Here is a 19,504-nt window from a genome sequence, read left to right on the forward strand (position 1 = left end):
GATTCATCTAATACCATTCATTATGTGTAAGTGTGGTCCCCACACTTGATGGAGCCCACGCATGAATGGTGTATGAATGGTGTTAGATGGATCCCGCACTTTAAATAAAGTGTGGGATCCCGCACTTGAGAATCCCTCTTTATCTATTAAGCCAATTCATTTCAATATATATCTATATATATATATATATAAATTTTTGGGCTCTTCCTTAATGAACGCCCACAAATATTTTCTTCTTCAAAAAAGTGAGCTTGGACCCCAAGAAAAATGAGAGGCTTGAGCCCATGGTTATTAACGAACGGCCTTTTGGGCTCATCACTACATATGTGGCCCCCCACGTCCTCTGCCCTCCTGTGAACGCCACTTCCAGCCTTCCTTTTTTTTGGATAAGATTGTTTTTTCTAAGGAATATAAATATAAAAAAAAAAATCGCGAAGCAAATTTTCACTTCAATCCCAAATCTGAACATTCGAAACCCATCATATGTGCTTTATATCCGACAATTTGATTGATTATCTCGATTTGCTTATATTTTCTTCTCTGTTATTTCAATTTTCAAGTGTACAAGGAGCGAGACAGGGGAGTTGAAGACTCTGGGAGACGAGAGAGTAAACACAGAATGTCTGTTATGGCGGCTGCCAATTCTCATATTTTCTCCAGAGAATTCTGTCACAAGGACCAACAGCAGCAGTTTTGGATTGGTGGGAGTTGTTTGTTATTACAAAAGAATGGTGGGTATATTTGGGTTGACCGTAGAAACAAAGACAGCATGAAGAAGATTGTGAAGAGGGATTGCAGAGCACAAGCCTTCTGGCCTGCTTCAAGGCCTGCTTTTATAGAGATGGAACCCATCAATGATTCTGATCATCTCGATCAGATTCTTCAGAGTGCTCAAGAGCTCTCACAACCCATAATCATTGACTGGTATGAACTGGTAATCTAATTGAATCTTGTTGTAGATTGGACTGATTTCTTTTTTTTAACTGATTGATGACACAGGATGGCTGCTTGGTGCCGCAAATGCATCTACTTGAAGCCTAAATTGGAAAAATTAGCAGCTGAATATGACCCCAAGTAAGACTTAGCCTCTCTGTCTAGTAAATAAATTGATGAGAATCCATCATAATATCTAGATTTTGTTAGGAAATATCAATGAACTCCATTGCCCAACCTTGACTATCATTATAATAATCATTATAAGATCCGTTTTTCCTAGTCTAAGCTCAACCCATCACAACCTCCAGGATCACGGTTTTAAAATGCGTTTTGTCTTAGAAACTAATGAGCTTATAACTTTTCTCAAAAAGAAGTGCTAATCTGTATTTTCTCTGTTTCTAAATAACAGATTTAAGTTCTATTATGTGGATGTTAACAAGGTACCACAAGCTCTAGTGAAGCGTGGGAACATCACTGTATGTATATGATATACTCTCTGTTTATTATGTACTATTAGATATGATAATAACTCTGTTCCCTCTTTGATGAGATCTGTTTTCTGGTTTTTCTTTTTCTTCAGAAAATGCCTACAATTCAGGTGCGTTAGCTTTTCAATTTTATGTTCAGCAGAAGTTAGAATGAAAGAAAATATAAAAGTTGTTCACTAACCAAATGCACAGAAAGTGTTTGAGAAAATGACCGAGTGTGTGCAATTGCATTGCAGCTATGGAAAGATGGAGAGATGAAAGCAGAAGTGATTGGAGGGCACAAGGCATGGCTTGTAATTGATGAAGTCAGAGAAATGATCCAAAAGTTTGTATGATAATGTATTGCTAGTTAAGAATATTTTCCCTTTTGTTCATGTTTATATTGTTATATATATAGGTTTCCTTGTTTTCAGCTGCAATCATGTCGACGTCCCATACAACATAGTAATCTCTGGTTAAGATGTAGAATTTTAAGGCTGCATTTTCTTTCCATCTCACACCACCAAACATGGCAAACCTGATGGTATTATGGAGGGGCACCAAACATCCTATTATTTCACATTCTATACGAAATGGGAGAAGAAAGGCATGCTTTAAGTTCATGACTTACACGACTTCTACGCTTATCAATGATGGTGTTGCCCTGGTGATAAGATACATGTGCTAGTCATGTTTTTCCATCGGGGATCAATACTCTCTACTCTTTAAAAATACGAGCTCACACATAGATTTTTTATGGGTTTGTCTGGCATGCCTAATTTGTTGATTACTATACAGACCCAATGAGTTTACCTAGTACGCACCAAAAGAGTAGTGGTTACCTAGTACACACCAAAAAGTAGTGGTTGTGGATCTCACCGTAAAAAAAAAAAAAACCACTTCTATGCTTGGGAGAATTGGAGTTGATATTTGCTACCTTATAATCTTCGATACAGGAAGAAATAGCAGTTATATTTGGTGGGTCAGGGACTTGCAAAGACAAATGGGCTCCCTATCAAGTGGCCTTTCAGGCTGATATCCAAACCAAGTAGGCCCATCATATGTGACCATAAGCTTAGCTCGGAAAACTTTAATCACACCCCACCTTTTACTAAAGACACCCCAATTTGAGTTGACCATCCCTTGTAAAACTGAGCTGACGGAGTGTCTTTAGTAAAAAGTGGGGTATGACTAAAGTTTTCCGCTTAGCTCGTTACCCGTCTATAAAATAGGCCCATGAATTGGACCTTGGGCTCACAACCCCTAAGGACAATAGTGAAATTAACCTACTAAACAATACATCAATTATTACATTCATTATTGGTTACAAGAACTATAATACGAAATATAATCAAATAATTAAAAAATATATATATATATATAATCAAATAATTTGGAACTATATAGATATTGAACTGTTCTAATACAATAAATTTTGCCACAACCACCATAGATGTTCAATGTCTAAAATTCACTAGTTCAGTACATAACATGTCAAGGAAAATTGTAAAAGAATTTCACCTTTCTTTCATTAATTTCTGTGCAGACAAAAACAAGTTCACCATTACACATTTCCTACTTTTCTCCATCAAAGAAGTACTTCAATATACAAACAAGTCCAACTACTAGACAAATCCGCCTCACCATACCAATGTGTTTCCCAAATACAATCCGCCGATCAAATAATGAGCCCCCCAAATGATGCAAAATAGATGGAACCTGCAGTGGTGTGTTGCTAATAGAAAGCCAGGAAAGAAATTAAAGATAACAGCTATAAACTGACAATTAGAGGTAAGTCAATATAAACTAACCTTCAAAGTTCATACCATTACTTTTGACTTCCCGCTCAACAGATTCAGCAATGAGCGGCTTAATACTCTGGAACCACAAGGGAGATCTTCCATGGGCTAATTCCTTACCGATGAACCATCTGAAAAGAGATGCTCCATAGAGGTAACAACAACCACCATATGCATGCTTTCTAGAGCATCCATCACAATAATGATCGATTCGGCCATCAAAATATTGACCATTCCCACAGCACGAGTGGTAGAATAGACCACATAGGTGATCCAAGAGCAGCAACCACAACCTCTCATTTCTTAACTACACAGCAATTTACGAAACTGATGCTATGGACCCAAGCAAGTAATACAACCTGCATATCTTATGTTGGCGTTCAGACAGATAGGGGGTGGGGGAAATACTTCCTTATATTTAGCAAACCGCTGTAAACAAATTCATTTAACTCTAATCCTAAAAAAATGTTGAAAATGGACTCTCTGAAAGCCCACATCAATCTATGTATGGTCTCTACAACATTCATAATAATAACCCAAATGGTAAACTCAGAATAAAACATGTAGAAACTAGAAAGCATAGTGTCATTCGCTTTATGGAGCCCAAATTGTCACTAGGCTTGCTTCACTGGTCTCTACTCAATCCATATGATGGCTTGGGAGAATGAAGTTCCACATAAAGACAATTCATTGTTTACCACCCCACATCGGTATCCCTAACACTTTGTAAGGCAACTCATCCAAATATAGATTTGTTTAGGGTAAGGAAGAATTTGTAAATTAAAAGAGGTGTACAAAAGAAACAGAATCAGATGGAAAAATAGCTCATAGCATGTATTGTTGATCATCTAGACTATGGTACAACTATACAAGCTCAAAATCAACAGCTTGGAACAGCCGTGAGAAAACAGAAACTTATCAATTGAACTGTTAGAATCAACAAATGTACAACATTATGGTTAACACTTAACACCCCACTTTAACACCAAAATACCTTCAACTCACTGCAAACTTCAGGCAAGCAATCACAAATGGGCAAACAACATCTGAAACAGTAAAATACAGAAGTCAGAAAATCTGCAAGTAAATAAAAGCGGAAAAAAATCTAACTAAGAACGACAATTAAACGTAGAGGAGCTCAGATATTTCCTGTTACCTATAAACAAAGCAATTGAACTTGGACTACGATCAGATGTCAGCAACACACTAGCTAGTCCCTAACTGGAATGAAATGTATCAAGTATCAACAGCCTTCTTATTGACGCAACCGGCTATAAAATTCAGTGAAGTCAAGCCGGAAAAGCAGCAATTTCAAATCAATGTGCTGTTGCACAGGTAACTGAGATAAGAAATTATCAAGTAATAGTTTATATTCCTTGTCAATTGCATCCAGTTCTTGTCCCATATTACCAAGAAATTCACCAGCACGCTGTGTAAGGGCTTTCCTGCCCTCACCAATCCATGAACCAGGCTCAGAAGATTTGTCACTTCCGTTCCTTCTTGACTTGTTCTTGTCTTGAGATTCCATGGTTCTGCATAAAATAGAAGCAAATCTGAACTGTTAAAAGTTAATCAGGCAAAAACATTATTCAAAATATAAACAATGTACTAATGACTATGATAAATAATTGTATAGCAAATCATTACCTTGCTTGAAATTCATAAATTCCTTCATATAGTCTATCCGCATGACTTCTAAATCGCAATATAAGGTCAAACAATACAAAGAGTGATTTGTAAAGAGTTCGAGACCGTTCGCCAAGAAGAGATTTCTCCACAATGGAATGGAGGTACTTCTCATGTGCTGCCAGCAGATCATCAAGATCTCTGGCTACTTCCATTTCATTTGAAAAATTAGACCAAGAAACCTCCAAAACTTCAAACATTATATAGTATTGCAAGTTTGTAACAAAATGATTCATATCATTCCACAGAACCTGGCATCTTCTCAATGTTGAAAGCAACTGCAACTTAACTGCTTGCTGCAACTTGGTGAATGAATGGGAAGTGATACAATTTGGTTTCATAGTCTTCCAAGCACCGATAAGTGCATGCTCCACACGTCGAAGCTTCCATAGAAAGTTAAAAATTCTTAAATATCTTGCCATGACAGACTCTGTGAACACAGTATCTAGTGGAACCCTAGCATCATATTCCAATGAGAATACATCCCAGCCCCTGTCTCCTGTTCCATGAGGCATCATTTTAACCCTCAACCTGTCTAAGATATCAGGATCATCATACTGAGCATTAGATGAGCGGATTGCAGTTTCCAGCAGCCCTGCTATTTTAAATGAGCTAATAGTGTTAGCAGGCTCGGAAAGATCTGGTCCAACAATATCCATCAGATACAGTACAAAATCACCTTGCCCCAGAAGTAAATAACGCTTGATAGCAAGACAATGTTCCTTGAACTTATACCTGTTGTACATGACATCCAATAAATGTCTATCAATTCTTTTTGCAGCTTCAGCAACAAGAGATTCAAGAGCATCAGTTTCACCATATCCTAAACTCCCTCTTCTAGTTGTGGTCCCAGCAGCAGCCGCAGCGTCAGTGGCAGCATCAGCCCAACCATGATCATCACAACAAACACGAAGGAAATTTATTGACTTGCCTGTCCTCAATATGTGCTGAGCAAGAGATTGTGAAATAAATGAAGGAAGCATCCCTGCATGGAGCTGGTAACCTTCTCTCCAAAGTGATTCTGCTTTCACAGGCTCGCTCACAACAAAGAATTCAGCAAAAATATCCTCCAGCTCCCCTTCCAAAACCCAACGTCTCACCATCTCAAAAAGGGGAGAGCACACCTGCCGTAGTAAACGCCTCATAAACTCATGCACAAGAGGATCACCATGTTGGGCATGCAAATGAATGGCCCCAGCCATTGCCCCGCCTCTCAAAACTCTACACTTATCAACCAAAATAGCCATCAACCTCATTTTCACCATCGGCTCAGCAAACCAAACTGACAATCTCCTTAACGACAGATAATTTGCTGAACTTGCAGCCTCTGAAACCAATGGAATTGGATTCATGGACTGTGCTTCAAGCACAGCCAATAACTTATAGTAGTCTGAAAGCTCATCTTGCAAGGCAGCACAAAATGCTTGCCCAACAGTTCCCACATCTTCAGCAGGAAACCCATCCATACTCGCAGAAATATAACCCTTAACCTTTCTAAATAACCAACCCAGTTCACATAGCTTCCTAACCATAATCCTAGTTGCTCTAGGAACCTTAATTGAATCCAATAATGCATATCCATCAACGTTGGCATCAAATTTCACATACTTGCCATCAATTCCTTGGCAAGCATATAATACATCCCTTACTAAGACCTCCTCAGACACCTCATTCTCCTCTTTAACTAAATTTACGTACTCTGTAAATGCCATATCACGTAAATTTTCTGGGTCTTTTGCCAACAACAAAACCCCATTATTCCACCCCTTTTCTCTACTTTCCCTACTTCGCATAACCCTTGAATCACTCCCTTGTTCAGCATCTGAATACACCAAATTATGCAACAAGACAGTGGAATCGGGTCCATTTATTGCACTCTTTCTATCCTCGGATATAATTTTGAGCAAATAAAGAAGCGCCCACTTGTTGTTTACGCTTCCAGGCCCCGTTTTAGATGCGAATTGGGAGTAAAGATGAGCGAAAGTGAGGGCCTGAGAGGACTTACCTTGGGTGGCAAGGCGACGCTTGATTGACTCGGCGATAGCGGCAGCATCAGGTGCAATCGAAGGTGTCAAACGGCTTGAGAGAATTCGAACTGCGTAGCGGAGAGAATTTTGGAAATCTGAGGACTGAGGACTAGGGGTTGGAGTATTAGGGTTAGGGTTTTGCGAGAGTAATCGAAGGACCAAATCCTTCACGAGATCTGTAACCTTCTGCAGATCTTCTTTCTCCATGTTTGATAGGAGAAGGAGAAGGAAAGTGAAAGAGAGAGCTGGAGAGAGCGAGTATCGGAGGGTTTTTGAAAGATTCGCGAGTTGGTGGGTAGTGCCTTTTTGATTTTATATGGGCGGGGAAATTTTTATGTTTTATGTGTTCTTTCAAATGGGGCTTTGATATCTCTACTCCTAAGTGCACCGCCGATCGGGAAACGTTGGATCATACTGACACCTGGCAGTGACAACATGGGCCATTCACGTTGGGCCCATTTGTGTGGCCGCTAGCCGCAGATCACACTACTCCCTCTCCCTCCTTTCTTGTAATACGGGCCACTACTGCCAAAAATCTCGTACGCAGCTAATGAAGGTCTACTAAGCCCATCCAGGCCCAATAATGCAATTTAACAGCCCTTTTGGACTTGGAAAGGCTGCAAGCCAGAAGAAAATATCAGATTAAAAATCTTTGCTCAAACAAACTAAAATGAATGAATAATTTAATTTATTTTTAATTTTAAGTTGCTATGTTATTGTAATGCATACAAGAGGAATACATTATAGGACACAAGATAAAGTTTTCTTGAAGCGATCCATTTGGTCAGTGAGAGTCGGCCCAAGCGTTTTGAGGCCTGTTCATTTTGAATCTATAATAGCTCAGGAAGGCATTCACATGAGACCTGCAATTCTCAATGTTATTTTTTTTTAATAATCTATAACGACATCTTTTGAACATTCAATGTGAATCTAAACTCAGACTGTTAGTATATTATTTATGGTAAGAATTGAACTTAAAAGCTTCTAAATTCATATGATTTGACCTTAGAGAATCTACATGGATAAGGATGTGACAACAGAAGATGACATGCTACAATAAAACCGACACATAAAACCATGTTTTGTTTGAGTATTTATTGTGGAAATTATAAAGAGGCTAGTATAAAAAATTACATATTTAATTTGATTTGAGTAGGTACACCATTTTTATTATTATTATTTTGGGTGAAGATACCACAACATAAATTAAAACATGGAGGTTGGTCGTAGTGTATTTTTCAATATGTATATATATATACACGCACACACACATATATATATATGTATGCATAAGACAAGCAAGGAGGGGAGAAGTGGGTACCAATGAATTTCTTTATATGGGTGGTCCAATATTTGTATAAACTAATATCTTATGATTGTGTATATTTTAATCATAAAGTTTCGAGTGGTAGTTTGAGCCTTTGAGGAAAGCAAAGAAGAAGACAAAAAAACATGTGACGATCCAGCAGACAAGGCCCAAGTCGACAGCAAGTTTAGTTTGGGCTTGATCTCTAAATGGGCCCATAAATTGGGCCTATGGAAAGTAAACGTCGAACGGCTTAGCGTAAAAAAGAAGTCGGTACTTTTTTCTTTTTTTCAAAACGACGCGTGCGGGACCGGGACGGGGGTAGTCTTCTCTTGGTCACTTCAAATATCAGAAAACAAAAAATAAAGACAAACATTCACAGATTGGCGAAGAGAAGCATGTAAAGACAACACAGGCCATTCATGGTTTCCATCGATGCTTATAATAATAATACACTTATCTATTCTCCTTCGGCAAATCCGGCTACAACGCGTGAGTTTCGTACCTCGTTGGGTGGGCTTTTTTTTAATTATTATTTTGCTTTCAATTTCAATTTCCTGTTTTGATCCAATCGTCTGTGAACAATTTCCGATTTATTTGTGTGTTTTGATTTTATGCGGCAGCATTTCTCTTGGAAATCTCAAATGGGTTGTTCCCTGTTTGTTGGTATGTTGTTTGTTGTTCTCTCGTTTTTTTCCGAATAATTGGAATTTGTTTAATTGTCTGAAAACTTGACATGTTTGTCTTTCCCCTTGTTGTTGTTGAATGCGTTTAATATTGGATTTCTTTGATGATTGGCTTGAATGGGTTGGTAGAATTTTGTCTGACCTAGATTCAACTTCTTTTGCTCTGTTTAAATATATTTCTCCTGTATTCTGGTTCCTTTGATGGGTTCTTCAAGAGTTCAAAAGGTAGGTTCTTTTCCATACCCAGATTTAACTGTATTGACCAATAGTGGCTTGGTTAAAAACCCGAAAAAGGTTTTGATTTGTTCACAATTTGCGTCTCCAATTTTGACGGTTTTAACTGTTAGTGTATAAGAAGGAATTGCCTGCATGGTTCTGGTCAATAACCGATTGAAACTGGCGGTTGGGAGGTTTATCAGTCTTGGGTTTGTTTTTTTGACAGTTATATTGCTTTTCTGAAATACATAGTTTTTTTTTTGTATGAGTTGTCCGGATTTTCCCAATCTTAATTGTCATCCTGCTGGGCTAGTAATGTAGTTGGTTCATCTGTATGAGTTGTTGACAAGGAGTTAGACATAAAAGCTCCTTCCTTTCAAACACTCTTCAACGTTGTCTTTCTCTTGTACGGTGAATAACAATTGCTTACTTTGGTGCATATTCTGTGCCTTTTCTGTTGCCTTTTATTTTTCCTTTTATTTTTCTGGCGCTTGTCAAACTGATTCTATTGAAAATTTAGTTTCAGACTGGACACATGCTTTCTGGACATAAGCTTTGTAGTGCATCTTTTATTTCAAGAATATCAGCCAACAAATTTTTTTGGTGGTGGCTGTCATATAATACTGAAACCTCAAAATCATATCTCCATCTGCCTATGTGTGGTTTACTGTTTCCTTATACTTTTACTTTCTTCATTGACAGGAATACTGTTCTTTATGTAGAGCACAAACTATGGTAGGACAATTGAGAAGCAATATATGAATTTACTAAGCACTTGCAAATAAGGTATGGATTTGCTATCATAACATCGCCACTATCGTCTAAACTGTTAGTGGTTACATGAAAAGAAAAAAAAGAAAAAGAACTGGACTTATTTATTCAGGCATTTACTTGGTTATTCTGGGTATTTTATGTTGCGTGGATATTTGCTGTGTTGTCTTAGACTATTACTCTATTAGCGTAGAGACCCCCAATTCTTTGACCTACTGATGCAATTAGTTTTTGCATGTAAATGACTTAATAGTACATTTGAAAATTGAAATGACTGCAGGCAGTATCACATAGCCCCTATGAATGGCAGCTCATCTAGAAACCGGAAATGTGTATCAGTTATTGCAGTGACCCTAATCTTTAAATGAAATACATATATGCATATCTTCGTTTTGCCCTTGAAAAGACCAACATATACACATATTTAAATTAGCATAGATTTACTCCATTCCATTTTTTTTTGCCTCGAAGTTAAGCTAGACTGAATTGGAAATTGTTTTTAAAAGAAAATTTTACAGTGAGCATATTGTGCCTTAATATGGAATTCCATTTTATATTACAGAATACAGATTGTTGGATGGTGAAAATTTTTGGGAGTAGCTTCTTGGCTTGTTTGTTGATTGAGATAAAATGCCACTGAAATTTGGAATAGATATGGCTCCTGGGGGAAGCACCTGCAAAGAAGTTCGTGAAACTCATTCCACAGTCGCAGATTATGATATTTCCTTGGCAAAATCTGAGAATAATGGTGCCCAAACAAAATCTGTGGTTGGTTCGGGTGGAAAATGTGGAGTGCATTCAGATAATGGTGTGCATGAGCTCCTGGAGTGTCCAGTCTGCTCAGATTTGATGTACCCTCCGATTCACCAGGTTCTTTTTCCCCCTCAATTTTCCTTATGTATTTATCTTAAATGTAGATACATAGGACTGAGTTTCCAATTTTGGAGTATTTGGACATTTATGGAACTTACCATCAGTAAGTTCCCCAGTCTTCGTTATTCTCCTGAATAGAAAAGGGAACAATATTCAGGATTTGAAATTATAGTTCAATATTGTGGACTTTCCTCTCTTATTAATCTATTTATTTATTCCTTATGCTTAGCTTGTTCACAACAATTACATTTTCGATAATGTGAATCTAGAGTCTACAGGCTATACAGTTGGCTTAAGTTACTGCTTTACTTGCACAAAAAGTGATTTTTGGTTATCGGAAATGTCACTTATTGATTATACGGAAATTTAGTAAGACTGCTATATAACTTTAGTATTTTTTGTGGATATCAAGCTAGAGGAAATAAATAGCTTACAGCATCCCAAATGGTTCGAAGAGTTTTAAATTGCCTTCCTATTACCTGAGAATTTATCCTTTTCTTTCTCGTGTCAAATTGATACTGAATGTTGGAAGAATCGATTAAAGGCTGAAGAAATTTAAGCTTGGGGCAACAACCAACTTTATTGACAATTGTTAACTAATTACAGAATAGTAGTATACTTAATATCACATTGTTATAAATGACTCACTGATATGCTGAGCACTTTCAATTAATGCCTGGTATTTGTCCAAATCATTATAACAGTTAATCATCTGCCTTGTTGACAGTGCGAGCAGACATTACTATATGTGTAGTTACATATGTACAGAGAAGAATTCTAACATTTTGGGTTTCCTTACTGAATTCATCATCTAATGTATGGTATTTGTTCTCCTTCTATGATTGATGTATTGTAGTGTCCCAATGGTCACACCTTATGTTCAAATTGCAAGATCAGAGTCCGAAACTGTTGCCCAACTTGCCGCTATGATCTTGGCAATATAAGGTGTTTGGCTTTGGAAAAAGTTGCGGAATCATTGGAACTTCCCTGCAGATACCAGAGTTTGGGTTGTCATGATATTTTCCCCTACTATGGCAAGCTGAAGCATGAGCAACACTGTCATTTCCGTCCACACAGTTGCCCTTATGCTGGGTCTGAGTGCTCCATCACAGGTGACATTCCAACTCTTGTTGCCCATCTTAAGGATGATCACAAGGTTGACATGCATGATGGGTGTACCTTCAACCATCGCTATGTCAAATCAAATCCTCATGAAGTTGAAAATGCAACTTGGATGCTAACTGTAAGTTCTTTCAAGTTATTGTCCTTTATAAAGTTGTGTTTTTAACTACTAATGATAGAATTTGAAGTGTTGGATTCCTTTATATTCAACCTTTGTTTCTCCTGGAATGGTTTTAAATTAACTTATGATACGGATTTCGATGACTGAATGTTTGTGCTTTAGATTCTCTTTCCTTCTTTTGGCCGTGTTGGTTCTGCAGGTGTGATGTAGGATGGGTGAAGTTGAGTATAATTAGTGTTTTGAGTTAGAAGAGACTAAATTAAAGAAATAGCAGATGAACAAAGACAATTTTAGTAGTAAAGGGCCTTAACATATTCATCTAGTTTGTCTTAGTAGTCTCATTCTTGTAGAATAGCTTCACATGTACTAATTCAAGTATCATGCTAGGAAAATCTAACCAACATTGCTAACAAGTTTAAGCAAAATCTTCAATGCCGTTTTTTCCCCTGCAGGTGTTCAACTGTTTTGGTAGACAGTTCTGCTTACATTTTGAAGCTTTCCAGATAGGCGTGGCACCAGTCTATATGGCTTTCCTACGCTTTATGGGCGATGATAATGAGGCGAAGAAATTTAGTTATACTTTGGAAGTTGGTGGGAATGGCCGTAAACTAATATGGCAAGGAATTCCCAGGAGCATCCGTGACAGTCACAGGAAAGTTCGTGATAGCCAAGATGGACTTATAATTCAGAGAAATTTAGCTCTCTATTTTTCTGGTGGGGACCGACAGGAGCTGAAGTTGAGGATTACAGGACGTATATGGAAAGAAGAATGAGCTGTGGAAAGGAATATGTTAACGCGTTCAGCATTTCATTACGATGTCTATGAGAAACTCACCGGAGGTTCTCCTCGTGACGGTAAACGAACAAAGTGTCAGTCAATTTGTTGGTTTCCTTTGGTGTTTTGTAATTAGGCATGGCTTTGTTAAGCCATGACTCCTTTTGTTCAACTGGGTTGCTCAAAGATGAATGCAGCAAAGTTGATCATCTGCCATCTTACTGAACCTTGTGCTTTGTCGCTGCTCTTATGTAACATATGACACAGTTTTTACATTGGAAGGGAAATAACATAATAAGTTTCCATCGATTATCTTGAATACTTGTCTAAATCAAACTCCTCTGTTCCTGATCATAGATCTTGTATGAAGTGATGATTAACAAGCTATAACATCTGAAACTCCCAACATTGTGGAGTTTGGTTACAGTTACATGAATCGATATGAGAAATTAGTGAGAATTTTTCCCTACAAATACACCGCGTCTGTTTGGCAGTGTGGAGAAAAAAGTGATTGACCGTGTGCTGCTTCCATTCTCGACGCGACGCAATGTTGTTGAACGCATTTTCTATGTGAACACAATTTTTTTTAATATTCATTAAAAATTAATTAATATCAATGAAGACTATCGAATTTTACCCTTATCTCGTCAAAATATTTTTAGTGACCTGCAAACACTTTTGTTACCACAACTCAATTCACCTTACCACGTAACAAAACTCAATTCACCTTACCACAATTTCGAGACTCACCTCATCTCACGAGTAAGGTCAAAACGTGACACGCACCCATACGTACCGAACATTAACATGGATCCCAACACAAATGTTGCACGATGTGATGTAGGAACGTGGAGGACGTAGAAGTTGTAGCTTTAAGGTAGTTTTAGCGGTTAAACACTGCCAGTGCCAGACCCGAGTTTCTTGCATAAGAGAGCCTCTGCTCCTAAACATAACAATTATTCCTCTGTTTCTTCCCCTAACTCTTCTTCTCCATTGTTTCCTTGCTTGCCTTCGCCTCTGTGGGTTGATCTGAATCACAGGCTTGTTGGTACGTCTAAGCCTTCAATCATCTATTAATTATTGATAAAACTATGTCATTTATTTAAATTCGTAGATAAAATTCAATTTTGAATATTTTTTGATGGATTTTATTTTTCTTAGATCAACCCATTAATCAAATCCCAAAACTATTTTACCTTAACAGGGAATTTATATAGCTAAATCGAATTGTTTGATCAATGATGTCTGTGGACGAATTGGCAGGGAATCGCTTGCATTAACGATAAATTGGAAGAGTGATTACCTTTGCATGCAGAGGATCTGAGCTATGTTCTGCTGCGGAGGTGCAGAGGAAGAACCCAACGGTCAGCCTGCTAATCAATATACAGCCCCACCCAGAGGTGGCACCCCGTATGGAGGCGGACCTGGCGCCGGTATATAATTCAATCACTCACAATCTATCCTTCATTATGTTCATACCAAATCAAACCCTTTTTTTGTGACCAATGAACCATCCAACCTAGCATACGCTTCGGATAGTTGAGTGAGCATAAATCCCGGGCCGTCAGAATAGCCCGCACCACGTTAACAACGGCCGAAGTCTATGCACGAGAAATGAGGCTCCTAACCCCTCCTGGGAAGTAGACAGACCCATAGAACCTGGAAAACCCCACGTTTTCCACGGCTAGTTTGAACTCCCGACCTTAGCGTCATTCATCCTAGGCCAAGAGATTGTTTTGTTTAACAATATGTCTCCAGCCACATTGATTTTGATGGCATTGAAATGTTTAAGATGGAACTTATTTGGTTTTCTATTTCTAAATAAATTGTGGGTCTTGTAAGTTTAATGTGGTTGTGCGTTGTGTGTGTTATAGGCAGTGGAAGAGGAGGGGATCCAAGGAGTTCCAATGTGATGAAAACTGGTGCTCCACAGAAAGTTTTGCCAATTGAAACTCCAGCTATAGCATTGGATGAGTTAAATAGACTGACTGGTAATTTTGGTCAGAAGGCGTTGATCGGAGAAGGTTCGTATGGTCGGGTTTTCTACGCCAAGTTAAAAGATGGTCAGGATGCAGCAATAAAGAAGCTTGATACTTCACAAGAGCCAGACACAGATTTTGGAGCTCAGGTAAGATTTTGGGGAGAGATTTTTCGTTTTCTTCGGGAGGAACTTGTGTTTTTTGTACTTAAAACCGATACCAACGCTGTTCGCGTTGTGCAGTTGTCAGTAGTTTCAAGACTTCAACACGAACATTTTGTGGAGTTGATGGCATATTGTTTGGAGGCAAACAACAGAATTCTAGTTTATCAGTTTGCAACAATGGGTTCTTTACATGACGTATTACACGGTACGTCCTACTATCAGTTTCAACTCAAGTGTCTTCATTTCCAATTTCATCGAGGAATCCAAGTAGATTTTATTGAGTTTCTATCAGGGAGGAAAGGTGTTCAAGGAGCTGAACCAGGTCCAGTTCTAACCTGGAATCAAAGAGTTAAAGTTGCATTCGGTGCAGCAAAAGGCCTCGAGTATCTCCATGAGAAGGTCCAACCCCCAATAGTTCATCGCGATGTCAGATCGAGCAATGTCCTTCTTTTTGACGACTTTTTAGCCAAAATTGCTGATTTTAATGTGTCGAATGCATCTTCGGATACTGCAGCTCGATTGCATTCAACTAGAGTGTTGGGAACCTTTGGCTACCACGCTCCAGAGTAAGCAGAACGTGAACGATCGATGTTATAAAGAATTGTTTGTTGTATAGACAATTCCCTTCTGATATTTAGACTTGTTGGATTTGTTTTAAGGTATGCCATGACAGGACAGATAACCCAAAAGAGTGATGTTTACAGTTTTGGAGTAGTTCTACTAGAGCTCTTGACAGGGAGAAAGCCGGTAGATCATACAATGCCTAAAGGACAACAAAGTCTTGTCACTTGGGTGTGTTTTATAATACCACTTTTGTCTCAATTTTTTTGCTCCTTTTGAGACCTGTCTATGCCCTCTTGATTTACACCATGAAAACTCCGCAGGCAACTCCAAGGTTGAGTGAAGACAAAGTGAAACAATGTGTGGATCCAAAGCTAAACAATGAATACCCACCAAAAGCCATTGCCAAGGTTTGTCTCCATTAACTAATATGTTAGAAGATATCATCTCCGTGGATGCGATTTTTGCATCCAAGGGTATTGTCCTCCCTGGGGTACCTATACGGGTTCCCCTCACGGTTCACCTTTTTACATCCAAGAGGTCATTGGTTTGAGTGAGGAAGGTAGGATAATTTCCTGAAATAAAATCGTGAGGGGAGGGTGGAATATATGTAGAGGTACCCTAGAGTTGACAATACCATTGAATGCAAAAATCGATCCATAATCTCTTTTTTAAATGTTTATTAATGCAGTTTTTATTTTAAGTGTCTCAGTTAGCAGCAGTTGCAGCACTTTGTGTTCAGTATGAGGCAGATTTCAGGCCAAACATGACAATTGTTGTCAAAGCACTACAGCCACTTCTTACATCAAAACCAGCAGGATCTGACTCACAGGCATAAAAAAAAATGTTCTTCAACCACCAAATCACCGGGCCAAGATTTATATTCTTTCAATTTTTTCTATCTACTTTATATCGTTGTCGAGAGGAACTACTGTACTCAAATTATTTTTCCTTTTGGAGATTTTGAAAGGCAAATTGGAAATTCTTGCATACAGCTGCTAAAGTTAAAATATCAACAATATGTAGACCATATAACACTCGCACTCATATGTGTGATATATAGAGTGCGTGAGTTCGAGCCTCTTTATCTCCCGTACCTGTATTCAAAAAGAAATGTAGACTTTCCTTGATCATGACCTTGTTATGTATTGCATGCAATTGGACTTGTGAGGCCGACGGGAGGCAAGGAAAGGTCATTGGTTTTCAAACAGGATGCCCCATGGGATTGCTAAATGGGTCAATAAATATAGTGGACCAACCTCAAACTTGGGCTTATGTGGGCTGCGAAGCCCATTATGCATTTCCTTGTTCTTTCGTTTCCCTGTTTTTATTCTTCCTAGCTTCTACTTTCTACACATTCCCAACTAATTCGTGGACTTTAAGGGTTTGTCCGTTTGAGATATTCAGGCGTGTTGGGTTGGGAGGTGTTAGATTGGGAGAGGTTGGGGGCGTTGAGAGGTTTTGAGATTTTTAAATATAATCTTTATTCGTTTTGAAGGAGTGTTGGGAGGTGTTTATTAAAGTTTTTATGTACTATATTCTAAAAATGCCCTTTATTAGACTATTTAAAGAGCCAATGTCTGCACTGCACCATCAAAAGGAGTATTTTAGTAAATTTCGGGTTGTAGAAGATTTTGTCCCAACCGTCCTGAACATCTGAAACAAGAGTTAGGAGGTATTCTGGACGAATCTAACCCCTGTCAACACCCCTGAACACCTCAAACCGGCAAACCCTAAATCTTCAAGGCAGGACCTATGAAAGTAATATGTAAAAAACCTCAGCTGCCAAACAATGGAAAGGAATTATAAAACCCTAAAAAAGCACTAATTCTAGATCCTTCCACAGTTCAGTCTCTCCCCCCAATTTGTTGGGCTACCATATTCTAGATCCTTCTATATACTGAAGAACTCTCCAGCGATCCTCTCTCTATATTTCTCTGACATTCCCTTTCAGACGCCACCGAAAACACAACAATTTTCTCTCTTTCTCTCTCTCTAGATCGGTAGATAAGTCAATGGCCAAGTACGGCGAAGGCGACAAGCGCTGGATTGTGGAGGATAGGCCCGACGGTGCCAACGTCCACAACTGGCACTGGGCGGAGACCGACTGTCTTGAGTGGTCCCGCAATCTCTTGTCCAAGCTTCTCGCAAACCTCTCCATCTTCGATGGCGAGGGAAATATCTTCATCAAGACCAAGAAGCTCGAGAAGCTTGACGGAGAGGCTTACGTCAATATCCGGAAGGGCAAGATCATTCCTGGATACGAGCTTAACCTCTCCCTATCTTGGGAAGGCGAGGCTAAGGACTCCGACGGAAAGTCCCTCCTCAAAGTCGATGGATCCGTCGAAATCCCCTATATTTCCGATGAGAACGCCGATGAGGATCCGGAGATCAAGTTCACAGTTAGGGACGATGGTCCCATTGGTAAGAGGCTGAAGGAGGCAATGATAGCGAAGGGGAAGGAGGTGATATTGGAGAAGGTTCGATCTTATGTCCAAAGTATGGCGAAGGGTGGGCCTGCTAAGGAAGAATTGGAGGCTAAAAAGGTTGCTCCTAAGGGGCAGGCCCCGGCCAAGAAGGAAGCGGCGGGGTCATCGCCAGCAGTGGTGGAGAAGAAGGAGAAGAAGAAAAGCAAGGAGGGGTTCAAGACTATAACTTTGACAGAGAAGTTTAGTTGTAGAGCTACGAATATGTTTGAGATTTTGATGGATGAGAATAGGTGGAAGGGGTTTACACAGAGTAATGCGAGGATAAGCAAGGAGGTTGGTGGGGAATTCAGTATATTTGACGGGTCTGTGACGGGCACCAATGTGGAGTTGCAGGAGGGGAAATTGATTGTGCAGAAGTGGAGGTTCGGCAGCTGGCCTGATGGGATTGTATCCACGGTAAGCTGTTGCTTTGATCTGTTGCTGTTAGCTATTTCTGAAAGAAATTATTTGGCTGAATGTCTTTGCATGGTCATTGTAGGTAAGACTTACTCTGGATGAGCCCGAAGATGGGCTTACAATTGTTAAGTTAACACAAACAGATATTCCCGAGGAAGACAGGTTGGTGTCAGTTCTGGGATGGATTAGACTTTTGATTCCAAACTTGTTTAATTTTTTGATGCGTTATTTCGTGGTTGTTTTGGGGGCTTATAATCTTTTTAATTTTTGGTTGATGCAGATATGGGAATGCCACTGTGGTGGAGAATACAGAGAGAGGATGGAGGGATCTGATTTTCCACAAGATACGTGCAGTTTTTGGTTTTGGCATTTGAAATCTTTAGACAACTCTATGAATTGTAGAAGTACCTTGGGATTTTTGTTTCCTTCAGCAATGAAATATGAATGATTGGATTTTGATTATTATGACTCTTGGAAGTTGTGGTTTGTCATCAATGAGCCATCCATGTACGTTTAGCTCAATGAAAGTATGAAACTGAATGTTATTGCTCTTATGCTGCTTCTAATAACCAGAGTGCTTTGCTAGGTATTAAGTTTGGTCGAAATTAATTTTCTGTGGTGTGCTTCTAGCTTTATTTTAGGGCTTGCCCGTTTGGAGGGTTGAGGGTGTTGGTTGAGAGGTGTTGGGTTGGGAGGGGTTCAAAGGTGTTGGGATTTTTATATATAATCTTATAGAGAGGTTTTGTCCTAACAGTTCCGAACGCCTGAAACGGTCAAGGGTTCCGAATACCTCCCAACCCAACACCCCTAACACCTCAAACGGGCAAGCCCTTAGTTTCTTTTTTAATGTTTCAAAATTCAAATGCTCCAGTTCGGTTGTGATGTTACTTACGGTTGTTTGATGTTTATCGTACTGATTTGATAGTCCCTGGAGCCACTTTGCTTTAGCTCTTGGGATGGAAGTTTGGTAGGATTTCAGGTTCTATATGTTATCTAACAGTGTTACTGTAGCTGAGGAAAAACATGCATCTGTGAGTTTTTGTTTGGAGTATTGAAAGCGCATTTACAAGAATGGAAAGGAAATTTTTCTTGAGACTTTATGTCTAGGATTTAGTTGGGCTTTTGAATCG

General features: G+C 39.0%; 5 protein-coding genes across 12 annotated transcripts; 4 read left to right on the plus strand and 1 right to left on the minus strand.

The window, feature by feature from the left end:
• Window positions 1–388: 388 nt before the first annotated feature.
• LOC120013434 (thioredoxin-like 3-1, chloroplastic) lies at window positions 389–1,914 on the plus strand. Its single transcript, XM_038865239.1, has 5 exons — window positions 389–924; window positions 1,000–1,074; window positions 1,346–1,412; window positions 1,517–1,534; window positions 1,661–1,914. Exons 1-5 carry the CDS (start codon window positions 620–622, stop codon window positions 1,757–1,759), a joined length of 564 nt encoding a protein of 187 aa, XP_038721167.1. The 5' UTR covers window positions 389–619; the 3' UTR covers window positions 1,760–1,914.
• A 995-nt stretch (window positions 1,915–2,909) lies between these two features.
• On the minus strand, window positions 2,910–7,234 carry LOC120012756 (gamma-tubulin complex component 3). 2 transcript variants are annotated; one of them, XM_038864227.1, is made up of 4 exons: window positions 4,850–7,234; window positions 4,359–4,734; window positions 3,215–4,248; window positions 2,910–3,122 (listed from the first exon to the last, which is right to left on the minus strand). In XM_038864227.1, exons 1-2 carry the CDS (start codon window positions 7,120–7,122, stop codon window positions 4,458–4,460), a joined length of 2,550 nt encoding a protein of 849 aa, XP_038720155.1. In that variant the 5' UTR covers window positions 7,123–7,234; the 3' UTR covers window positions 2,910–3,122; window positions 3,215–4,248; window positions 4,359–4,457. The 2 variants fall into 2 exon arrangements, with proteins under 2 accessions (XP_038720155.1, XP_038720154.1); XM_038864226.1 differs by having other exon boundaries at window positions 2,910–4,248.
• Window positions 7,235–8,556: 1,322 nt separating this feature from the next.
• LOC120012757 (E3 ubiquitin-protein ligase SINAT2-like) lies at window positions 8,557–13,104 on the plus strand. Of its 7 annotated transcripts, none has more exons than XM_038864233.1 (6): window positions 8,569–8,713; window positions 8,845–8,887; window positions 9,826–9,909; window positions 10,547–10,764; window positions 11,624–12,010; window positions 12,463–13,104. In XM_038864233.1, exons 4-6 carry the CDS (start codon window positions 10,549–10,551, stop codon window positions 12,781–12,783), a joined length of 924 nt encoding a protein of 307 aa, XP_038720161.1. In that variant the 5' UTR covers window positions 8,569–8,713; window positions 8,845–8,887; window positions 9,826–9,909; window positions 10,547–10,548; the 3' UTR covers window positions 12,784–13,104. The 7 variants fall into 7 exon arrangements, with proteins under 7 accessions (XP_038720156.1, XP_038720160.1, XP_038720161.1 ...); XM_038864229.1 differs by having other exon boundaries at window positions 8,570–8,713; window positions 10,457–10,764; XM_038864234.1 differs by having other exon boundaries at window positions 8,580–8,734.
• A 540-nt stretch (window positions 13,105–13,644) lies between these two features.
• On the plus strand, window positions 13,645–16,471 carry LOC120013679 (probable protein kinase At2g41970). Its single transcript, XM_038865570.1, has 8 exons — window positions 13,645–13,833; window positions 14,049–14,218; window positions 14,660–14,913; window positions 15,007–15,133; window positions 15,221–15,494; window positions 15,588–15,720; window positions 15,813–15,899; window positions 16,202–16,471. The coding sequence occupies exons 2-8, from the start codon at window positions 14,113–14,115 to the stop codon at window positions 16,325–16,327; spliced, it is 1,107 nt and encodes a 368-aa protein (XP_038721498.1). The 5' UTR covers window positions 13,645–13,833; window positions 14,049–14,112; the 3' UTR covers window positions 16,328–16,471.
• Window positions 16,472–17,212: 741 nt separating this feature from the next.
• On the plus strand, window positions 17,213–18,963 carry LOC120013783 (activator of 90 kDa heat shock protein ATPase homolog 1-like). The gene is made up of 3 exons (XM_038865714.1): window positions 17,213–18,374; window positions 18,457–18,536; window positions 18,655–18,963. Exons 1-3 carry the CDS (start codon window positions 17,505–17,507, stop codon window positions 18,746–18,748), a joined length of 1,044 nt encoding a protein of 347 aa, XP_038721642.1. The 5' UTR covers window positions 17,213–17,504; the 3' UTR covers window positions 18,749–18,963.
• Window positions 18,964–19,504: the final 541 nt, after the last annotated feature.

The sequence above is a fragment of the Tripterygium wilfordii genome, chromosome 13 (assembly GCF_013401445.1).
Source record: "Tripterygium wilfordii isolate XIE 37 chromosome 13, ASM1340144v1, whole genome shotgun sequence".
In the NCBI taxonomy this organism is placed as follows: Eukaryota; Viridiplantae; Streptophyta; class Magnoliopsida; order Celastrales; family Celastraceae; genus Tripterygium; species Tripterygium wilfordii.

What these genes read in the sequence shown, in the direction of transcription:
- LOC120012756 (XM_038864227.1), bottom strand. Translation starts at nt 7,122, where the DNA reads ATGGAGAAAGAAGATCTGCAGAAGGTTACAGATCTCGTGAAGGATTTG. An exon ending in ATTTATGAATTTCAAGCAAG is followed by an intron (nt 4,735 to 4,849) that starts GTAATGATTTGC and finishes TATTTTATGCAG; the next exon opens with AACCATGGAATCTCAAGACA.
- LOC120013434 (XM_038865239.1), top strand. Translation starts at nt 620, where the DNA reads ATGTCTGTTATGGCGGCTGCCAATTCTCATATTTTCTCCAGAGAATTC. An exon ending in CAACCCATAATCATTGACTG is followed by an intron (nt 925 to 999) that starts GTATGAACTGGT and finishes TTGATGACACAG; the next exon opens with GATGGCTGCTTGGTGCCGCA. An exon ending in GCAGCTGAATATGACCCCAA is followed by an intron (nt 1,075 to 1,345) that starts GTAAGACTTAGC and finishes TCTAAATAACAG; the next exon opens with ATTTAAGTTCTATTATGTGG.
- LOC120013679 (XM_038865570.1), top strand. Translation starts at nt 14,113, where the DNA reads ATGTTCTGCTGCGGAGGTGCAGAGGAAGAACCCAACGGTCAGCCTGCT. An exon ending in TGGAGGCGGACCTGGCGCCG is followed by an intron (nt 14,219 to 14,659) that starts GTATATAATTCA and finishes TGTGTGTTATAG; the next exon opens with GCAGTGGAAGAGGAGGGGAT. An exon ending in AACAAAGTCTTGTCACTTGG is followed by an intron (nt 15,721 to 15,812) that starts GTGTGTTTTATA and finishes AAAACTCCGCAG; the next exon opens with GCAACTCCAAGGTTGAGTGA.
- LOC120012757 (XM_038864228.1), top strand. Translation starts at nt 10,525, where the DNA reads ATGCCACTGAAATTTGGAATAGATATGGCTCCTGGGGGAAGCACCTGC. An exon ending in TGTACCCTCCGATTCACCAG is followed by an intron (nt 10,765 to 11,623) that starts GTTCTTTTTCCC and finishes GATGTATTGTAG; the next exon opens with TGTCCCAATGGTCACACCTT. An exon ending in ATGCAACTTGGATGCTAACT is followed by an intron (nt 12,011 to 12,462) that starts GTAAGTTCTTTC and finishes TTTCCCCTGCAG; the next exon opens with GTGTTCAACTGTTTTGGTAG.
- LOC120013783 (XM_038865714.1), top strand. Translation starts at nt 17,505, where the DNA reads ATGGCCAAGTACGGCGAAGGCGACAAGCGCTGGATTGTGGAGGATAGG. An exon ending in CTGATGGGATTGTATCCACG is followed by an intron (nt 18,375 to 18,456) that starts GTAAGCTGTTGC and finishes TGGTCATTGTAG; the next exon opens with GTAAGACTTACTCTGGATGA. An exon ending in GATATTCCCGAGGAAGACAG is followed by an intron (nt 18,537 to 18,654) that starts GTTGGTGTCAGT and finishes TGGTTGATGCAG; the next exon opens with ATATGGGAATGCCACTGTGG.